Source organism: Delphinus delphis, chromosome 11, assembly GCF_949987515.2.
Source record: "Delphinus delphis chromosome 11, mDelDel1.2, whole genome shotgun sequence".
NCBI lineage: Eukaryota > Metazoa > Chordata > Mammalia > Artiodactyla > Delphinidae > Delphinus > Delphinus delphis.
The window spans coordinates 90972726-90992480 of record NC_082693.1 but is presented as its reverse complement, the minus strand read 5'-3'; the positions used below and the strand labels follow the sequence as shown (position 1 = coordinate 90992480).

General features: G+C 49.4%; 1 protein-coding gene across 1 annotated transcript; it reads left to right on the top strand.

Moving 5' to 3' along the window:
- Window positions 1-4541: 4541 nt before the first annotated feature.
- EIF3D (eukaryotic translation initiation factor 3 subunit D) lies at window positions 4542-19288 on the top strand. The gene is made up of 15 exons (XM_060025592.1): window positions 4542-4728; window positions 7086-7218; window positions 7513-7558; window positions 8438-8574; window positions 9640-9725; window positions 10265-10337; window positions 11302-11414; window positions 12576-12708; window positions 13227-13374; window positions 14134-14264; window positions 14998-15083; window positions 15177-15306; window positions 18078-18220; window positions 18416-18699; window positions 19136-19288. Exons 2-15 carry the CDS (start codon window positions 7096-7098, stop codon window positions 19147-19149), a joined length of 1647 nt encoding a protein of 548 aa, XP_059881575.1. The 5' UTR covers window positions 4542-4728; window positions 7086-7095; the 3' UTR covers window positions 19150-19288.
- The last annotated feature ends 467 nt before the right edge of the window (window positions 19289-19755 follow it).

The following is a 19755-nucleotide window of genomic DNA, read 5'->3' as shown; positions in this document are numbered from 1 at the left end:
GAACAGTCCCCATTTACACATTTTGTCTGGCATAATTATTGATACTGACCCCTTCTCTCCCAAAAAGTGCCCCAATTTGGATGGTAAATTATATGGTCACCCTGAATTTGGCCAAGTTCTCAGAGCACACTACAGATGCTGGCAACAACCTTCCGCCTCACAGTCTAGAATATCAAAATACATGAGATGCCACACACATAGAAAGCCTTCGAGAGATCGGTGCTGTTCTCTCATCCCTTCCCCTTCTCCCAGTTCTGTCCTGTCTGGATGCTCAGCAGTTCTGCCAGGAGACGGCTTAAGGAGCAGGCTCAGCCCCCTCACAATCTCCAGAGCGCCTTCCCCAAATAAACATACAACCCCAGTGAAAGCAGGACATCTGCTATGCAAACACAGCTTCAGGACAAGCCCGGGGCTCCCCCTTTCCACCAGATTGCTCTCACTATGCCCTTCCCATGGGGAAATTCTGGAGCTGCCACTGATATCCAGGATAAGAAGGGTTTGAGTAAATCAGAGAGCAGAGGCAAGAGACAGAAGAGTGGCGAGAAAAAGAAAACCCAAACCTCAGGAAAGCCCTTCTCCACCACCGTGGATGGGAGCTTTTTTTTTTTTTTTTTTTTTTTTCTGCGGTACAGGGGCCTCTCACTGTTGTGGCCTCTCCCGTTACAGAGCACAGGCTCCGGACACGCAGGCTCAGCGGCCATGGCTCACAGGCCCAGCCGCTCCGCGGCACGTGGGATCTTCCCAGACCGGGGCACGAACCCACGTCCCCTGCATCGGCAGGCGGACTCTCAACCACGGTGCCACCAGGGAAGCCCGGGATGGGAGCTTTTAAGGGCACAAAACTGCTCTCATATCCTAGTGCAGCCACTTACTCACTGGGCCAAGTACCCAACCACGCTGAGCCTGTTCCTCCCTCCTGCATGAATGTCTCAGAGAACTCTCAGAAAGAATTGAAGAGATGACGATTTATGTAAAGCACTAGCACAGCACCTGGCATATAGTACGCACTCAATAAATGCTAGTTCCCTTTTTAAAACATTGGAGGTTCCTATTAGAAAATGCATTTGTTTTATCTGGAAGGGACAGGACAGAACAGAACAGCACAAAGGGCTGATCAGAAAACAGCAATAATGGTGCCTCTTGCTTCTAGACACAACATAAGGGTATGAATATGGAGGGCCTGGCGGGCACCTATCGGTCTCCCCTTTTTAGTTTAGAAAATGCTTTTGCAGTCACTCCCTTGGCTAGAACAGCTCTTTGAAGGCAAGACTCTCACTATTGATCATTATATATACAGGGTCCTGCTGCAAAAGTGGTGGCTCTTATAATGCAAGCTGAGTAAATGATCTCACACCAATTTTGATCCCTTTATTCATTGATTTAGTCAACAAATGCTTACTGGTCACCTGCTCTATGTCAGACACTGTTCTAGCAACTGAGAACACAGGCCCTACCCCCACCCCCTCGAGGTGCTCCATGTGATAGAAGAAACATACATGAACCCAGATTTACTCACGGCTGGCCTGGTCCCATCATCCCTGTGTCTGCTCAAGAGTTATCTCCTCAATGAGATCTTCGACCACCACTCCTAAAACAGCTGCTTCTCTCTCCACCCCTCCTCGCCCTCCGACTCTGCTTCATTTCTTCATCGTTCTCCTCGTGCTCTGAAATATTTTTGTTTCCTTGTTTAGGCTCCATCTCTGCTTCTAGTGTCAGCTCTGTGAGGAAGAGGCTTTGCTGTGTCACCTAGAACAGTGCCTGGTGACACATATTTGGGGAATTGATGAATGAATGGATGGGGTTTTGTGAGAATTAAATGAGAAAATGAATATAGCACATTACCCTGGGCACATAAATAGGGACTCAATTAATGATAATGTATTCAATATCAATAGTAAGTTGTAATATGTGCTAAAATATAGGGGGAGATGTACTTTTGCTGAATTGCTCGGATCATGTCTTTTGTTTTTTGGTGTGTTTTTTGTTTTTTGTTTTTTTTTTTGCTGTGGGCCCACAGGCCATCTGCTGCAGTCTCTCTCTTGTGTCAAAGTTTCATCGTCTTTTCCATTTTGGCTGTGACGTCTCTGCCCACCCCAGATGGAGAAGGATTTGGAGTGTATGTCTCATTCTCAATTACGGGCCCCTGGGCTTGGGTGGAAGATCTTTCCTCCATTCCTTTCTCAATAGACGCCTCTGCTGCCTCTTTCTGCCTATCCAGTCTCCACAGGATGACCCTCCTTTACATTAGGGCATGACCTCCCTCCCTCCCCACTTCAAATCCTTCAGTAGCTTACCTTCATCCTGAGGATAAAATCCCATACTCTGCTCCGTGGCCTGCACATTTCTACGTGTCCACTTCCTCTTTCTGGGTCATACCCAGGCTCCTTCCTGCCTTGAGACCTTGTCACCTGCTGTTCGCTGGTGCCGGGAATACATCTCCCCTAGATCTTCATTAGCCTGTGTCCTCAACCAACCACCCCTCTGAGTAGCCTTGCCCTGTCCTCATTCACTCTTGCTCACCATGTGCCTGGTACCATTCCAAGAACTTACATTAACTCATTTAATTCTCACCACAGCCCTGTGGCATAAAAAGAAAAGCATGATTGGGAACTCCCTGGTGGTCCAGCGGTTAGGACACAGCACTTTCACTTCCGGGGCCCAAACTTGATCCCTGTTCAGAGAACTATCCTGCAAGCCATGCAGTGCGGCCAAAAATAAGCATGATAGCTAGCGGAGAGTGAGTATAAAATGGCAGGATATAAAGATGATAGGTAGCCAAGACCACACAGTCCACAGGAAGACATTTGTATTTTACTCCAGTACGTAATGGGAAGCTGCTAGAAGGTTGTGAACAGATTACTTTGATCATCATGCAGAGAAGGAACCCTAGAAGGACAAAAGTGGACACTGGGAGTCCAAGCATGAGGCTGAAGATGGTGGGGGAAAAGTGGTGGCATTCACGATGGGTTTTTTTTTGGGGGGGGGGGACGCCTTGAGGCTTGTGGGATCTTAGTTCCCCGACCAGGGATCAAACCCTTGCCCCCTGTAGTGAACTGAAAGCACAGAGTCCTAACCACTGGACAACCAGGGAATTTCCTCAAGACGTCTTGTTGTTGTTGTTGTTGTTTTTGCGGTACGCGGGCCTCTCCCTGTTGTGGCCTCTCCCGTTGCGGAGCACAGGCTCCGGACGCACAGGCCCAGTGGCCATAGCTCACGGGCCTAGCCGCTCCGCGGCATGTAGGATCTTCCCGGACTGAGGCACGAACCCGTGTTCCCTGCATCGGCAAGCGGACTCTCAACCACTGCGCCACCAGGGAAGCCCTCAAGACGTCTTTTGAAAGAAGAATAAAGAGGAGTTACTGAAGGATTGAATGTGGTGGAAAAGGAGCTACCAATAATGACTACAGGGTTTTGCAATGAGCACCATTCACTGGATAGCATGAACAAAAAGTAGGAAAACTGGAAGATGAGCGGATTAGGAGAGTACTTATGGAAACAGATGCTGCTGTTAACATTTTCATTTTACAAATGAATAAGGTTTCAGAGAGATCGAATAACCTAAGTTTGCCCAACTGGTAAGTGGGATTCCTGAGTATTTTCACATACATTTATCTTTACCCTCACGGCACCCCCTTTTTATCTTCTCCAATTTACAGATAAGGAAACTGAGGTCCAGGGAGGTGAAGGCTACACAGCCAGAAAGTGGCAGAGCCAAGAATAGATATCTGATCTAACAGCAAATATATTTCCCAATAAAGGAGACACGCTGGGAGGCTGATAAGGAAACCTAAGAAGCCAGGTAGAAAAGAATCTGAGGTTTGAACAAAAATCGCGCGCTCAGATTCTCTTTCGATGTTTTGAAATTCCCCAGTAAGACTCCAGGACAAACTCCGTAGGCTGGGTTTCGAAAAGGACAGCACAGTTGCCATCGTAGGAAAGTGCTTCCTGGTCGCCACTTCAGAATCACAGCTGCTCATTAAAATGCAGATTCTGGGCTCCAGCTAAGACATGCTGGTATAACAATCTATGGAAAGGAGACCCGGAATCTGCATTTTTCAAATTAGCGCTCCAAAAATCTGTCAAATAATAAAGTTTGAGAACTGTGGAGGTATGGTTTGAACCCTGGCAACCACCCACTACACTAGTAGTCTGATCTACGCAGGTCACTTTGCACCTCCTGGCCTCAGTTTCCGAAAAACAGCGCGTCGCGACGATATACGCCTGAAACACTCAAACCTTCCCCTAGCAGTGAGAATCGAACAACACGATCGCTTAAAGAAGGCAGGAGCCGCGGGGCACTGTGGGATACAGAGGTGCCGAAGCGGCCCGCAAGGCATTGTGGGACACAGGGGGGCTGTTAGCCACTCTCGGCCTCCAGCTTCGACTGCAGAGCCGCCTCGTTTCAAGAAACTTGAAAACCCTCTCGGAGCGTCGCCGGGTGTCCCATGACGTAACTGTAAATATCCTCCGACGTCTTGCAGGCTAATCGGAACAGCTCGAAAAGAACAGTGACGAACTTCCGGGTTGCCTTTGCTTTACGACTCGTGCGTTCTGCCGCCGAACCGGAAGGAAGCTGGGGAGCAGTTTACGACAGCGCCGGTTGTGTTTACGGCGCCGGCCGCTGCGCGCGCGTTTTTCCTGTTTTCCCAGGTCTTCGGTCCACAGGAGGTGGTGCGGTCTCCGGCCTGGACAATCTGTCGCCATCCGGCCCGTCTAAGGCCGTTGCAGGTGAGCAGTGTGTTTCGTAGCGTTTCGCGGACCTCCGGAGCCGAGTTGGGCGGCTCCTGGCCTTTGGGGGCCTACCGGAAGACACGTCCGTACACCCCCACCTGCCGCCGCTGTCCCTCCGCTGGGCGGGCAGGACTCTGCCTTCGGGGTCCCAGGTCCGACCCAGTGCGGGGCAGAGCCTTGTGGCTGAGGTCTCTGGCCCTAGACTCCGTTTAGCGGCCACGGGCTGGGCGAATGTGATCATGTCACTTAACCCAGCTGGGTCTCAGGGTCTTTTTAAAGGGGCCCACGGCTCCCTGAACTGCTATGAGAGAGGTATTGGGGGTTCCAAGCTGAGCGGTGTTCGGCCCTCTCTGAGGAGTTCACGGTCCAAGTGTTTCCTTCCCTTTTCTGTGAAATGGGAGGCCAGGATGGAGTTGATTGATCTCTGATCTGAAACTCTACCCCCCAGGAATTGATGGGGAACGACCTGCAGTGGCTGCCGTAACATAGCCAGTACCGTGGCCTGCCAGCCGGAAGGCCCCTTCTGACTGCCCTGTTGGTGCCTCCTCATCCTGCCCCGTAGCTAGTACAGCTGTCACTCCGTTTTAACTGAAAGGTTTAGTTTCTCCTGTTGGTTCCATTGTGCTCACTCTTATTTCACCTGCGTTGAAACCAGGTGACTTCCTCCCGCCCCCCCCCCCCAAAGAAATGCATGTCAAGCCTTGAGCCCGTTTGCCTCCAACTCTGATAAAACAAGTCGATTTTTTTAAGTGTGTTTGGAGATATCTTACTGTGTTGTCAGTAGGGGCTGAAACCCCAGATCTTTTCAGGCCGCTGCCCAGCTTATAATAGGAAGAGTGTTGGACTTAGGGCAGACGACCCTGGAAAGCAAATCTGTTTTGAAATGATGGGCAAGTCAACTGCTTGATCTGGCTGAACTGCACATTTTTATCTCTAAAATGGGGGCGGAGTGGGAGGGTTAGTGGTGTCGCATCTGACACGTGTAGGAGCCTGATAAATATTTAATGTGAATTGTTTTGAGACCACCACCGCTTCCCTCAGTCCGCTTCCTGTAGTGTAACTTAAGTTCAAGCTGCAGGATGGAGCTCCCAGGTCATTCCCTGTTGCTGTCACCCAAGTGTCCCCTCTGTAGGAAGCCTTAATCTCCCTATCGTTGAACAATTAAGAGAGTTTCCTAAATTTAGTACCCTGCACTCTTTGATTGCTGTCCAGACTCCAGAAATGTTTGTGTAATGAATTTTCCCCTGGGAACTGAGCTTCTGAGCATTTGCAGGGGATTACAGTGGATGATAAATGCGTACGTTTTTGATAGGACCTGTCGGGCGAACATCTGTCTGGAGCCATTTTGCCTGGGTTCAGATTTTTCGTCCATTAGTGTTGTGACTTCAGGCAATTTCTTGATTTCTCAAGAAATCTCTTGATTTCTCAGTTTTTTTATCTGGAAAGTGGGGCTAATGCTGGCCCTACCTTGGGATTGTTGGGAGGAGTTAATGAATTTATGTGTGGTAAGCACTAAGAACATGCCTGGTACTCATAATGTTTATGAACATTGGCTGTATGGCCACTTTTATGAACTAAGGTTTCTGGTGGCTTCCTCAGCCTTCTGGCGGGCCTTTTACCTGACCCTGTGTCTACTTGCTCTGCATAAGGATTTTCATTGACAGAAAATCAGAAGAACAACAAAGGAAAGTTACATTTCAGGATATATTCACGGACCCTTGTTTTCTTCTCAGCACTGTGTGTAAATGTATTTTTGCAAGACTCAGGAGTAATTGTGCAGCGTTTTACAATGGAATCATTTCCAAATACGTTAATTAATGCATACGGCTTTCACAATGATTCTCTGATAGAAATAAAACAAGGATCTTATATATTTGACAGATGAAGAGACTGAGGCTTAGGGATTAAATATTGTATGCCTGGTGAAGGTGAGAATGAGAACTACAACATACTTATTACACTTGAAAAAAAGTTACTACGTTTCGTCAAATATGTGCGGTACCACTCATTTTAAGAAGCACAATTATTTCATGTAACACCAAGAAAGAAAAACTGCCAATTACGATATGACACCCCATCAAGTAGAAGGTGCAGACTCACTTCAGAGGTGGTACAGTGAAGAAAAAAAATCAATGAAATATGATACCTCAATTTTGTTAGCAGTCTTCTGAGTTTTAAGTATTCACAACATTATTTACAAGAAGACATTGAATGGGGAGTAGCTCAACAGTTGAGGGTTCTGTTTTGCATTTTTAATTTTGTCATTCATGTCTTAGCTTACCTCAAATGGAAGGCTTTTTTTTTAGTTTGAGGCTTTTCTTCATGGAGCTGCTTATATTATTTGTATTTTTAAGGTTTTAGAAGATGGCAAAGTTCATGACACCCGTGATCCAGGACAACCCCTCAGGCTGGGGTCCCTGTGCGGTTCCCGAGCAGTTTCGGGATATGCCCTACCAGCCATTCAGCAAAGGAGATCGGCTAGGAAAGGTACTTTCCTGTCAGCAGGGGTCTGAATCTTTTAACCTGTGGCTGCTCCTCCAAGTTCGTTTCAATTTTATGCTCTCAAAAGCATCAGGGTTGTAAGTATCCATTATATAGTATAGATAGTATCCATCTGGATACTTCCAGTGGTCATAGGAGAGATGGGCTCTTAAAAAGCCATCCTGAGCCAGTCCTGACACTTCTGCACACCGTGTCCTCACTTTGGGGGGTTTCTGAGTGAACAGAAACCCACCTGGCTGACCTGTGCTCCATGTCGTCTTCCCTTGTTGCTCTCACTAGGTTGCAGACTGGACGGGGGCCACGTACCAAGATAAGAGGTACACAAGTAAGTGTTCTCCGCCTGACTGCCCGGATCAGGGCCTTGGGGGATTGTTAGTTTTTCTAGTAACCTCCACCTGAAAGCTTCTAGGATGGGAACGAAAGGCTGATAATAATTCATAGTATTTCAGGGATATTCTGGACTGTGGAAACAATCCACATTCTTTTTGGAAATATCCTCAACTTAGACTGTTCATTAAAGAGGTTCGGCCTATTATAGTGGGTTCCCCCCACACTTTTGGGGGGCCACGGCCCCTTTTACAAATCTGGTGAACATGTTCCCATTTTTCATTTCACTGCAATTTATTGAACCTACGAGGCAGGCCAGTCAATGGATCCCAGTTTTAAAACTCCAGGTTTTAAGATCCTGGTACAGTAAATTGGTTTCTTCCCTCTGTGCCAGTTGAGAGAGCTGGAAGTGGCTCCCTGGAATACCGAGTTAAGATTATCTGAGTCTGAGGTCAGCAAGAAAGTCAGTCATAGCCCATTAGCCACGTCTGCCTTGGGCACCTGATGATGACAGTGACGGTACTTAGACCGCATACTTGCCTCTCCTGAGAGTAGATTTTAACTCATATTCTTACAGACTAAGGCAGAGAGTGAAATGCGCTTGACTTAAGTTCCTCAGACTCTGTCTTGACTTAGAAAGTTCTTTGGACCAGAGCTTTTCAAACTTGAATGTGCGTATGAATCAGCTGGGGATCTTATTAAAATGCTGATTCTGATTCCGTGGGTCTGGGGTGAGGCTGTGAGTCTGTACATCTAAGATGATCCCAGCCGATGGGGCAGGTCCTGGGACCACACTTTAAGTAGCAGGCCTTTAGACCACCATGTATTTGTAAAATCTGTAGGCAGTGTTGTTACACGCTGTCACCTTTGCCTCCAGATAAGTACTCCTCTCAGTTTGGAGGTGGGAGTCAGTACGCTTACTTCCATGAGGAGGATGAAACTAGTTTCCAGCTGGTGGATACCGCACGCACACAGAAGACCGCCTACCAGCGGAATCGGATGCGATTTGCACAGGTAGGCCAAGAGCCAGCAATCTGACCGTCTTGGGGCTGTCACCTGCTGCTAAAAATGCTACCGTGCAGTGCTGCTGAGAGGAGAGCATGTTATTGTGGGTCTTCTAGTGAATTCCAAGTAGCTATTCAGTGACAGTTGTGCTAAAATAAATGGGTACTAAGTCCAGGGATGCATTTAAATAGTTTAGCTTTCTGTTGACCAGTAGCAAGGACATCTGTGCTAAGGATGGATGTTAGCGCTGGATTAACAAGGTGATCTTTCTGTTGCCTCACTTCATTACTATGTCCAGGATTTATTAAGTAGATCGTCCAGTTGGGCTGCATCTTCTTACATAAAGAGGCAAACTCAACAACTCTAATAAGAGCCAGTAAACCTACTTCAGTAAAAACTGCATGTGGATATAAATCTAATTCCAAGTACAAACATACGTCATTTTATTGGGCTTCGCAGATTTTTTTTTTTTTTTTTTCAACAAATGGAAGGTTTGTGGCAACCCTGAATCGAGCAAGTCTTTTGGCGCCTTTTTTTCCAACAGCATTTGGCTCACTTCATGTCTCTGTGTCACATTTAAGTAATTCTCACGATATTTCAAACTTTTTCGTTACTATTACATTTGTTATGGTGATCTATGATCCGTGATGGCTAATGTTACTACTCACTGAAGGCTCAGATGGTGGTTAACGTTTGTTAGCAATAAAGTGTTTTTTTAATTAAGGTGTATACATTGGTTTTTTTAGAAATAGTGGTATCGCACACTAATAGTCTGCAGTGTAGTGTAAACTATACGTATAAAATAACTTTTATGTGCACTGGTAAAGCAAAAGATTTGTGTGACCCGCTTTGTTGTGATACTTTATTGTGGAGGTCTGGAACCAAACCCAGAATATCTCTGAGGTATGTCTGTGCATACTTGTAACCCCCCGGATGTTGATTCTATAAAAGCAGAGTAAAATGTGCGATTTGGGTTTGCATCCTAAACTAACTCTAATGGCCTCCCATTAGGCACTGCCAGTTGTAAGCCAGATCTCCAAGATTTTAACATGGATGTTTTTTCCTGCTTCCCAGCGGAACCTCCGCAGAGACAAGGATCGACGGAACATGTTGCAGTTCAACCTGCAGACCTTGCCTAAGAGCGCCAAGCAGAAGGAGAGGTGAGGTGCCCATCCTGCCAGAACAAGATATTCTTCCAGGACCGACTGCACTCTGACGGCAGGAGGCCAGAGCAGAATAGTCGTCTTCCCCACCGTTGCAGGAAAACCAGAAAGTCTTCCCAGGGCCAGTGAAGCCACTGTCTCAGCCCTGGGGTCATTCTCGAAGAGCTGTTAACAGCAGAGAGCATGGGCAGGAAACTTGCAGAGGATGTGACTACTGAAGGGAAGCAAAGGCAGTTAGGAGGCAACTTTGGAGCTTACCTAGGCTTGGGTCTGCTGTGGCACAACTCCGGGGAGCCCCATTCACGCTGGGGCCTGTGAGTCCCTGGAGCTGTGTAGGATAGTAGCCCTGCCCAAGCTGGGGCTGCCAGTGGACAGGTGGATAGATGGAATAAAATATATGCATAATACTGGTCAGTAGCGGGGGCAGTATGCCTCTCTAGCATGTCTAGTGTGCGCCCTGTTGGTCTGTTCTTTTTTTTAAGCCCCTGTTTTCCTTAAAAATCGGCACTGAAAGCACAGTTTTCCTGTCTTTCCAGAGAACGCATACGACTGCAGAAAAAATTCCAGAAACAATTTGGAGTGAGGCAGAAATGGGACCAAAAATCACAGGTAGTATATCCATATCAGAATTCTGTCCAGGAATTTGATTTTGTTTGTTTGTTTGGTTGGTTTTATAACAGCTTTAGTGAGGTATAGTGCACACACTATGCACGTCACCCATTTAAAGTGTACATTTTGGTGATTTGTAGTGTATTGACAGAGTGCTGCCACCGTTATTACAGTCCATGTCAGAAGGTTTTCATCACTCTGAAGAGAAGCCCGGTACCCTGTGCCAGTCAGCCCCTCTCCTCCCCAGCCCTAGGCTGCCCCTTATCTATTTTCTGTCTCCAGGTTTGCCTGCCCAGACATTTCATATAAACGAATCACAGCGGAATGATCCTTTGTGACGGGCTCCTTTCACCAAGCATCATGTTTTCAAGGCTAATCCATGATGTGGCGCATGTCAGCACTTCATTCCTTTTTATCGCCACGTTCCGTCAGATGGCTAGACCACATTTTGTTTATCCGTTCACCACTGATGGGCACTGGCGTGGTTTTACTCTGGGGCATATTAGGAATGATGCCCCTGTGGGCATTCCTGTACAAGTGTTTGTGTGGGCGTGGTGAGAGTAGAAGACATGTAAGCAAGCGTGAAGGTACAACTGTGGAAGTTACATTTTGCTGGACATGGTGCTTGCTGTAACAGCAAGAATAAATAGCTGATACCCTGAGAGAAATATAAAGGAGCTGTTACAGCTCCTGTATAAAATGTAGGAATATAGAAGAGCTGATGTTCCCAGGGTGGCATCGTTACTGAGGAGTAGAATTCCCATTTGTTTCTGAGCTCTTGTCCCTTCGGTCCTCTTCTAGATTGTAAGCTCCTAGGAGTCAGGGACGCTGCTGGAAAACAGCCAGCACGTAGTAAATGTTCTGGATATATTTATTGAGTAAAAGCCTTCGTACCGTTAACCTGCCTTTTGCGTACGTTTTGCACTGGCTGTCATTTTTCCCCTCCAATGGTTTCCCCCAACAGAAGCCCCGAGACTCCTCGGTGGAAGTCCGCAGTGACTGGGAGGTGAAGGAGGAGATGGACTTTCCTCAGTTAATGAAGATGCGCTACTTGGAAGTGTCAGAGCCCCAGGACATGTAGGTGATGTCTTTTACTACTGTCCACCACACTCATGTGTGCACCAGCTGGTGACGACTGTCGGCCTAAGCCCTAGTATGTCCAAAGGTGTTGCGTAAGATTGACAGACAGGTTTTAAAAAGCAATGCCAGGGGGGAGCAGAAGGGAGCTGACTGACACGAAACCCTCACCTCCTCGGGAACTCCCTGGCGGCCCAGTGGTTAGGACTCCGCACTTTGACTGCCAAGGGCACGGGTTCAATCCCTAGTCGGGGGACTAGAATCCCACAGGCTGTACGGCACGGCCAAAAAGAAGAAAAAACTTCAGCTGTCTTTGAACTTCCTGGCATTGTGAGCAAAAGAAGAATTAAGTGGGCTTCCCTGGTGGCGCAGTGGTTGAGAATCTGCCTGCCAATGCAGGGGGCACGGGTTCGAACCCTGGTCTGGGAAGGTCCCACTTGCCGCGGAGCAACTGGGCCCGTGAGCCACAACTACTGAGCCTGCGCATCTGGAGCCTGTGCTCCGCAGCAGGAGAGGCCGCGATAGTGAGAGGCCCGTGCACCGCGATGAAGAGTGGCCCCCGCTCACCGCAACTAGAGAAAGCCCTCGCACAGAAACGAAGACCCAACACGGCCATAAATAAATAAATTTATAAAAAGAAGAATTAAGTTACAGAACTCTTGTTGGCAGAAAGAAATTTGCTGTTAAACTCCAGATTTCTTTCCACTTCCTGAAATCCTGAGCAAAAGGAAAAATTAAGTTCTATAGCTCTGAGGGCAGAAAGAGAAAGATAGCAGTTCTTCAAGAGTCATGAAGCTTTTGCTTACATTTCAAAGAGCTCCTCATCTCAAAGGGCCAGTAGATGGAAATAACTTAGCGGGGACCTGGGGCACCAGACGGAGTCAGTGTGCCTGCCGTGGGCTCTGTAACTGCCGCTCTCCCTGTCTTGGCCTCAGCCTCCCTGTCTTTAAAATGGGGAGGCAGAGCAGAATCAGTTGTGTCCTCACTGTTCTGTGGAGCCACATCAGGAGCTGAGGGGGCAGGGCCCGGAGCAGGCACTGAGCCGAGTCAGAGAATGTTTTCATCTCTCATACTCTAGACTTTGGATCCATGGCTTAACAGAAAAGAAGTAGGTGGTCTTCTTCCCCTTCACTTAGCGCGTGTTGCCTGCTCTCCCCTCAGCGAGTGCTGCGGGGCCCTGGAGTACTATGACAAAGCCTTCGACCGCATCACCACGAGGAGCGAGAAGCCGCTGCGGAGCATCAAGCGCATCTTCCACACTGTCACCACCACGGACGACCCCGTCATCCGGAAGGTGGGCGCCCCCTGCCCCGCACCTGCCCGCCCACGGGGAGCGTTGAGGCCTCAGGACAGAGATGAGGGGATGCGTGTGAATCGGTTGGGCCTCGGAAGCCCCTGTAGATAAGACTCTTCTGAATCGACTTAGGATTAGATGAAAATAAGAGCACTTTGCTGGCCAGACCATAAGTGTTGATGTTAGGTGAAGCTGGGCCCGGGTCCCAGCTCTGCCGCGCTTCCTGGCTTCACCTCTCTGAGGCCTTAGCTTTCTTACCTGTAAATCGGGGTAAATGTACTTACCACGGGCCGCTGGGGTGAGGAGGGCAGCATCGGGCAGTGCTCTCCTGGGATACAGCAGGTGCTCAGGGAGCTGCAGTTCCTTGGACCCCAGGACACAAGTTTGCTGGCTGGCTTGCTGCGGCCTTGCTCAGACAAGGGTGTGGGTGTGAACGCGCCTTACAGAGGAGTCCTTCCCCTGCTGTGAATGGCCAGTTCAACCCTGAAGTAGCCTCATCTCTCTTCTGTCCTCTGCAGCTGGCAAAAACTCAGGGGAACGTGTTTGCCACCGATGCCATTCTGGCCACACTGATGAGCTGCACCCGCTCCGTATATTCCTGGGACATCGTCGTCCAGAGAGTCGGGTCCAAGCTCTTCTTTGACAAGAGGGACAACTCTGACTTTGGTAAGAAGCCTGTTTGGGAACAACACAGAGGTGCTGAGTGTCCTTGTTGGTTCAGAGCCATTCCCTGGTCTAGAGAATGGGTAGAAGAGGGTCTGTCTCCTCACAGGCGTCAACAGGTCAACAGCCATGTCAGAATCCCACTCAGCCTCCTCAGCGACAGGGGAAGGGACTGTCACCGCAGTCCCTCTTGGGGCGTCAGCCTTCGGAGGCCTCATGGTGCCCAAATACCGTGCTTCTAGTTTTTACTCATTGGAATAGCACTTTCCTGACTTCTGTCATCTCTCTGTACCACCTTTAGTACATACTTAATGTTTTTCTTTAGATTGATGCCTTTTTTACTTCAGCATATTTACAAAGGAAAAAATACGTACGCATGTATCTTACACCATACGTGTGTGTGTGTGCACACACACGATGAATGAAAACCACTCAGAAATAGAGTGAAGCCAGACGTGATTATGTTGCTTCTCTTTGTTGAAAAACTAATAAAATCAAACATTCTCTTGAGGAATCCAAAAAGAAGGAAAAGGTATGGCTTTCTTCCATGTGATCGTGACTGAATTTAACGTTAGTGTCTCAAGTTATCCAGAAGCGCACCTGCTCCTCCCCAGTGTGTCCCACACTCAGGGGACCCACGTTAGCAGGTGGCGGTTCTTTGGAGGAAGGGTGTGTGTCTGGATCGCCACTGCTCCCCAGAGGGCCATGCACCTCTTCGGTGACTCTGTTTCGTGAGTGGTTGGCTGTGTCACGCTCTTGCAGACCTCCTGACGGTGAGTGAGACAGCCAACGAGCCCCCGCAAGATGAAGGCAACTCCTTCAACTCACCCCGCAACCTGGCCATGGAAGCGACCTACATCAACCACAACTTCTCCCAGCAGTGCTTGAGGATGGTGAGGCCCTGGGAGCACCTGGGCGCCCATTTCTAGCTTGTCGACTCCAGCTGCTGTCGACTGAGCATCTGCCGGGTCATCAGCCCCGGGGTTGTGGGATTGGTGAGGATAGACGGGGTCCCTGCCTGTCACAGAGGAGATCCGAGCTTGGGCTTTAAGATCAGACAGCCTGACTTTGAACCCTAGATCCACCTGTTTCTAGCTTTGTGGTGTTGGGCATGTTTCTTCTCTGTAAAATTAGAATACCAATAATACTTGTTTCACTTAGCTACATTGTGACCTTTTCTTCAAATATCTGTGTACAAGTGCACTCACTGTTTCCCAGCTGGGGGTACAGCAACCAGCCAAAGCTGCAACCCTTCAGAAGCTTTGTTACAACAGAGGAGGAAAGACAGTAAACCCTGGGTACACATATGTTGTGACAAGTGGCTGTGTGTGCCATGGAGAAAAACAAAACAGGAGGGACGAGATTGCTATTTAAATGAGACACCTAAAGCGCGTGGGCGACAAACATAAGCGCGGGCTGAACGCGAGCTGTTACATCTGTTGTGGTCCGTGGGCTGCTTGCTTGCGCTCGGAAGGGATAAAGGGATGCACAGCACTTAGTGATCCCAGAGCCCCCTCAGGAGCTAGGGACCTAGTCAGGGCTGTGACAGAGCAGAGGTGCAGGGTCTGGCTGATGGCCTTGGTGACAAGTTGCTGCCGTCTCGTGACACCTCTGTCATCCTTGCAGGGGAAGGAAAGATACAACTTCCCCAACCCAAACCCGTTTGTGGAGGATGACATGGATAAGAATGAGATTGCCTCTGTGGCCTACCGGTATGTCACCTCCCTGGTGCCCGTGCCCTGTGTGGGTGGTGCGTCTGAAATCCAGGGTCTCAGCTGACCGAAGGAGCTCCTCCTTCCTTGCAGTTACCGCAGGTGGAAGCTCGGAGACGACATTGACCTCATCGTCCGCTGTGAGCACGACGGCGTCATGACTGGCGCCAACGGGGAGGTGTCGTTCATCAACATCAAGACCCTCAACGAGTGGGACTCCAGGGTGAGTACCATCCTATGTCTGTCTGCCCCTCGCCTCACTTAGAGGGCTACCGAGATTTTGTCTTCTGAGTTTTTCCCCTACTTACTGAGAAAGAGATCGTGTGTTTGAGGTAATTACCTTCTTCCAGTGCTTTCTGTCCCTCTGTTCCAGTCCCACTTCCTGTTGATTTCTGCTCTTTGCAAGCGTGATTTTGATCTTTCCTTATGAGCCGGGCTGGCAGGTTTCCTGTATGCCGTGCAGCTCTTCTTTTTGACCTGTTCTTTCGCTTACTGCAGCCCCTACCTGGTCTTCAACCTTCGGACGCCCTTTTTCCAACTCCTTCACTTCCTGAAGTCAGAGATTCTCAGATAAGCCCAGATTTCGCTCTTCAGGGGGCATCTTGAAAGAATCACGTGTCCTTCGCTTTTCCTCCTCTTTCTGTTCTCTCTCAGGCTGGTGCACTATGATTATTGGGTTGTCATCCTTTCTGAAAGTACCTGGGCTACGTGCCTGAACTTGAAATGGGTGGCAGAGCTCCTCGGTGCTGCTGTGTAGAATAAAGGATTCTTGGTGCAAGGACAGGAAGGCCGGGCCTGTGTTCAACGAGGGTCCAGTGAGATGGAGTTTGGGGGCCGTTGTGCTCTGCTTTCATTAGCGCCAAGGGATTAGCATTCCAGGCTGCTGAGTCTCACCCCCAGATGCTCCTCAGCCTCCATCACCTGCTGAGAGCACACCGGAAGGTTTGCTGTGAACTTAGCTCTGGGCCAGTGGCCTTTTCATAGACTTTCCACCATGCCCTCCCTGTAGCATATGGTGTTGTTGTATTTGTATGGCTGTTCCCTCTGTGTTAGTACCTTAATCTAGTCTTACACGTTTCTCAACTTCCTTCACGTGTTTCCTTTGCTGGTTCCCCTCCTTTTTGACCCCCAGTGGAGCCTTCTCTTAGGGTCAGTCCCCTTTGCAAGTCATTTTGCCATAATCACTTCTTTATATAGCATGTATTCATCTTCTTTGGCTCCATAACAAAGTAACGGAAACTTGGAGGCTTAAAATGACATCCATTAGCTCATAGTTTGGTAGGTCAGAAGTCTAGCATCGTGTGGCTTGGTTCTCTGCTCAGAATATCCAAGAACTAAAGTTAAGGTTTCAGCAGAACTGAGTTCTCAGCTAGAGTTTCTGGAAGAAAATCCACTTCCAAGCTCATTTTAGTTGGCAGAATTCAGTTCCTTGCAGTTGTCAGATTGAGGTCCCCCGTTCTCTTGCCAGATGTCAGCTGGGGCCGCTCAGCTCCTAGAGGCCACCCACATTTCTTTCCATGTGGTCCCCTCCACCTTCAGACCAGCAACATAAGATTCTTTTCGTGCTTGAAATCTCTGGCTTCCTCTGTGTCCGACCTCTACACCCAGATTTAAGAGACTCGCATGATTAGGTGAGGCCCACCCAGATGGTCTTCCTGTCTTAAGGGACCTTAACTCCATCTGCAGAATCCCTTTTGACATGAGATAGCGTGATCGCGGGTATTTTATCATACTCACACGTTCTATCCAGACTCCATGGTAGCAGATTCTGCAAGAGCAGGGTCACCGGGGGTCATCTTAGAATTCTGCCTACCCCGAGCCTCATCCTTGAACTCTAAAAATGATTCCCGAAATCTATTCTGACTCCCATTCCATTGTTGGTTTTTTTCTTTTTTCTAAAATACCTTGTCCTTCCAACGTCCTTGTTTGTCGCTCCCTCTGGCTTGGCCGTCCGTCAGCTTTGTCTCTCCTGCTCTCTTCGGCTCAGAGCCTCAAACGTCTCCTCCTTTGCACTCCTGAATTCTGCTGTCAGGTGCAGTCTGTCTTCTTGCTCAGCTCTGGGTCTCACTGACATCATCCCCCTAGTTTAGGGCCCTCCTCTCCATGATGCCTATTGTTAGCTGACCTCCCTGACTCACTCCTCCCTCCCTTCAGTATCTCTGCCAGTTAATTGTCCGAAACACTGCTTCCTTCAGGAAGCACAGATTTGAGGAAAGGCCCTTAAAATGCCACAGCAAACTCACAAGGCTGCTGCAGGATAGTTTTAATTTTTGAAGAAAGCCCAGAGACATCTGTCAGAATACTGCCCCTAAGTGGTTTGGACCTAACTACTTAATAAAAGGAACTCTTTGGTATTTCTTCTGGCCTAGGGTTGCCAGGAACCAAGAAAGTTTAGGAGTCTCTGCCGTGTGCCCTTCAGCCGTCACTTCACTCTGAGGCCAGGTTCCCACATCTGCAGAAGAGGTGGTTGGAGAAGGTGGTGTCCGGGGTCTCTCTGCTTTTTGTCTGTCTCTGTGTGTGAGCACAGCACCAGACCCTGACCTCGCTCTCTGCGGGCCTCCACGCCCACCGGGGCTAAACCGGCCTGTCTCTCCCCGCATCCCTCTCAGATCACTCCACCTCCAGCTTCTGCCAATATCCTCCATGGGGGAGCTGCGAGGCTCCCATGCAAAACCCTTTCTCTCCGCGCAGCATGTGATAAACACGTGCCCTCACCACTTGTGTGGCGCTTGTTGTTTTAACTTGTGTGCGTGCGTGTCCTGGTCTGGATGAGCTCTTGTGAAGGGAGGAGTTGCGCTCTGTGGAGCACCTGCTGCACAAGGGAGGGACCGAGGCCCTGTCTCTTAAAAGATAAGCCTGACCTCTGCTTTACCTGTGGGCTCGCCCCTCCCCGGTCAGGCCCACTAAGGAGTTGCTTCTCTGCCAGAAGTGGCAGCAGGCCGTGGGCAGTGGGAGCCCGCCTTGGCCCCTGTAACCGGGGCTCCCCTCCTGCAGCACTGTAATGGCGTTGACTGGCGTCAGAAGCTGGATTCTCAGCGAGGGGCCGTCATTGCCACCGAGCTGAAGAACAACAGCTACAAGTTGGCCCGCTGGACCTGCTGTGCTTTGCTGGCCGGATCCGAGTACCTCAAGCTTGGGTGAGATTCCTGTCCGGGAGCTCATCTTCGGGAGGGGGGTTCTGCAGGTTGGGAGACGAGGGCTGGCCTTTTCTCCTTTTTCTTGGGACAAGCATCAGGCCAGGTGTCAACATTTAACTGATACTCGACCCCAGGCGTCGCTGTGTCTCTGTGCCCGCCTGCCCGCCCCCATAATACTCCTCTTCCCCTCAATAGTTACGTGTCCCGGTACCACGTGAAAGACTCCTCACGCCACGTCATCCTGGGCACCCAGCAGTTCAAGCCCAATGAGTTTGCCAGCCAGATCAACCTGAGCGTGGAGAACGCCTGGGGCATCCTGCGCTGCGTCATCGACATCTGCATGAAGCTGGAGGAGGGCAAGTACCTCATCCTCAAGGACCCCAACAAGCAGGTCATCCGCGTCTATAGCCTGCCCGACGGCACCTTCAGCTCGGACGAGGACGACGAGGAGGAGGAGGAGGAAGAGGAGGAGGAAGAAGGTTTGTAGCAAGCCTCCCTCCGAAGTCTGGCGTGAGCATGTGCCGGCTGGGGCCCAAGCTCTGTACGCACAGTCAACCTCGATGGAAACCTCTGGGAATTCCCTGAGATGTCACTTGGAGTAGCAGTCAGTCTGGCTCCAGAAGCTGCTTCCAGAGCCTTTAGATCACAAGACAGGGTCAGGGAGGAGAGTGGTCTTTTAGAGGCTAGGGCAAGGAAGAAGCATCTAGAGGAAGGCGCCGGAAGCCCCTGATGTTAGCCAGTGGTCTGAGGGAGGAAAGATGCTCCAGGTGGGCTACATGGGCTTTAAGCTCTCTCACCTGCTTCACCAGGAGGTGACTGAAGGAAATGTGAGCATCTGAAAGGGTTCACTTGTGAGTGAAGGTGATGAAAATCATAAGCAATTCACCAGTTTGATGTGGCTTTTGTATCTTTCAGAGGAAGAAGCCTAAACCAGACAGTGATGTGGGGCTGGACTCTGTGATTCTGCCGAGCCTAGGAGCGCCTTGGATACCTGGTGGAATGTTTGTCTGATTGTTGCTCTCTGCAGCTTGACAGCTGGAGTAAAGTATAAGTCTGTCTAGTCTCTTACCTTCATCGCGTGCCTATGTTATGATTGACAGCCCTTCTCCGAGTAGCCCTTGGGAGAGGGAGGGTGAGATACAGCAGAGTCTCTCCGGAGTTCATAATCTGGGTTCCATCCTTTGTTCTTGAGCATTAGTAGTTTTACATTCCTGTTAGGAGGTGAATGCCCTGAATTTTTTTGTTCTTGAAACCCCTTGAAATTATCCTTTCCTGGGGAGTGTTGTCCATTGTGAGGTCCCCGTAGGAAGTCCATTTCCACAAGCACGAGTGTCTGCTGGCTGCGTGCCAGGCCCAGCTGCTGCCTTCAGAGAGACACATCACTGGTGAAACATGAAGCAGGGCAGCCTTTGAAGGTTGAGGTGGGATGGCTGCAGGTGCGGGAGGCTGTGGCGATCGTAACGGTTCGTAAATTGTTTTCAAGCTTGCCTTGTGCTGGTGACGGGATCTCAAGCTGGCACCCTCAAAGAACTGTG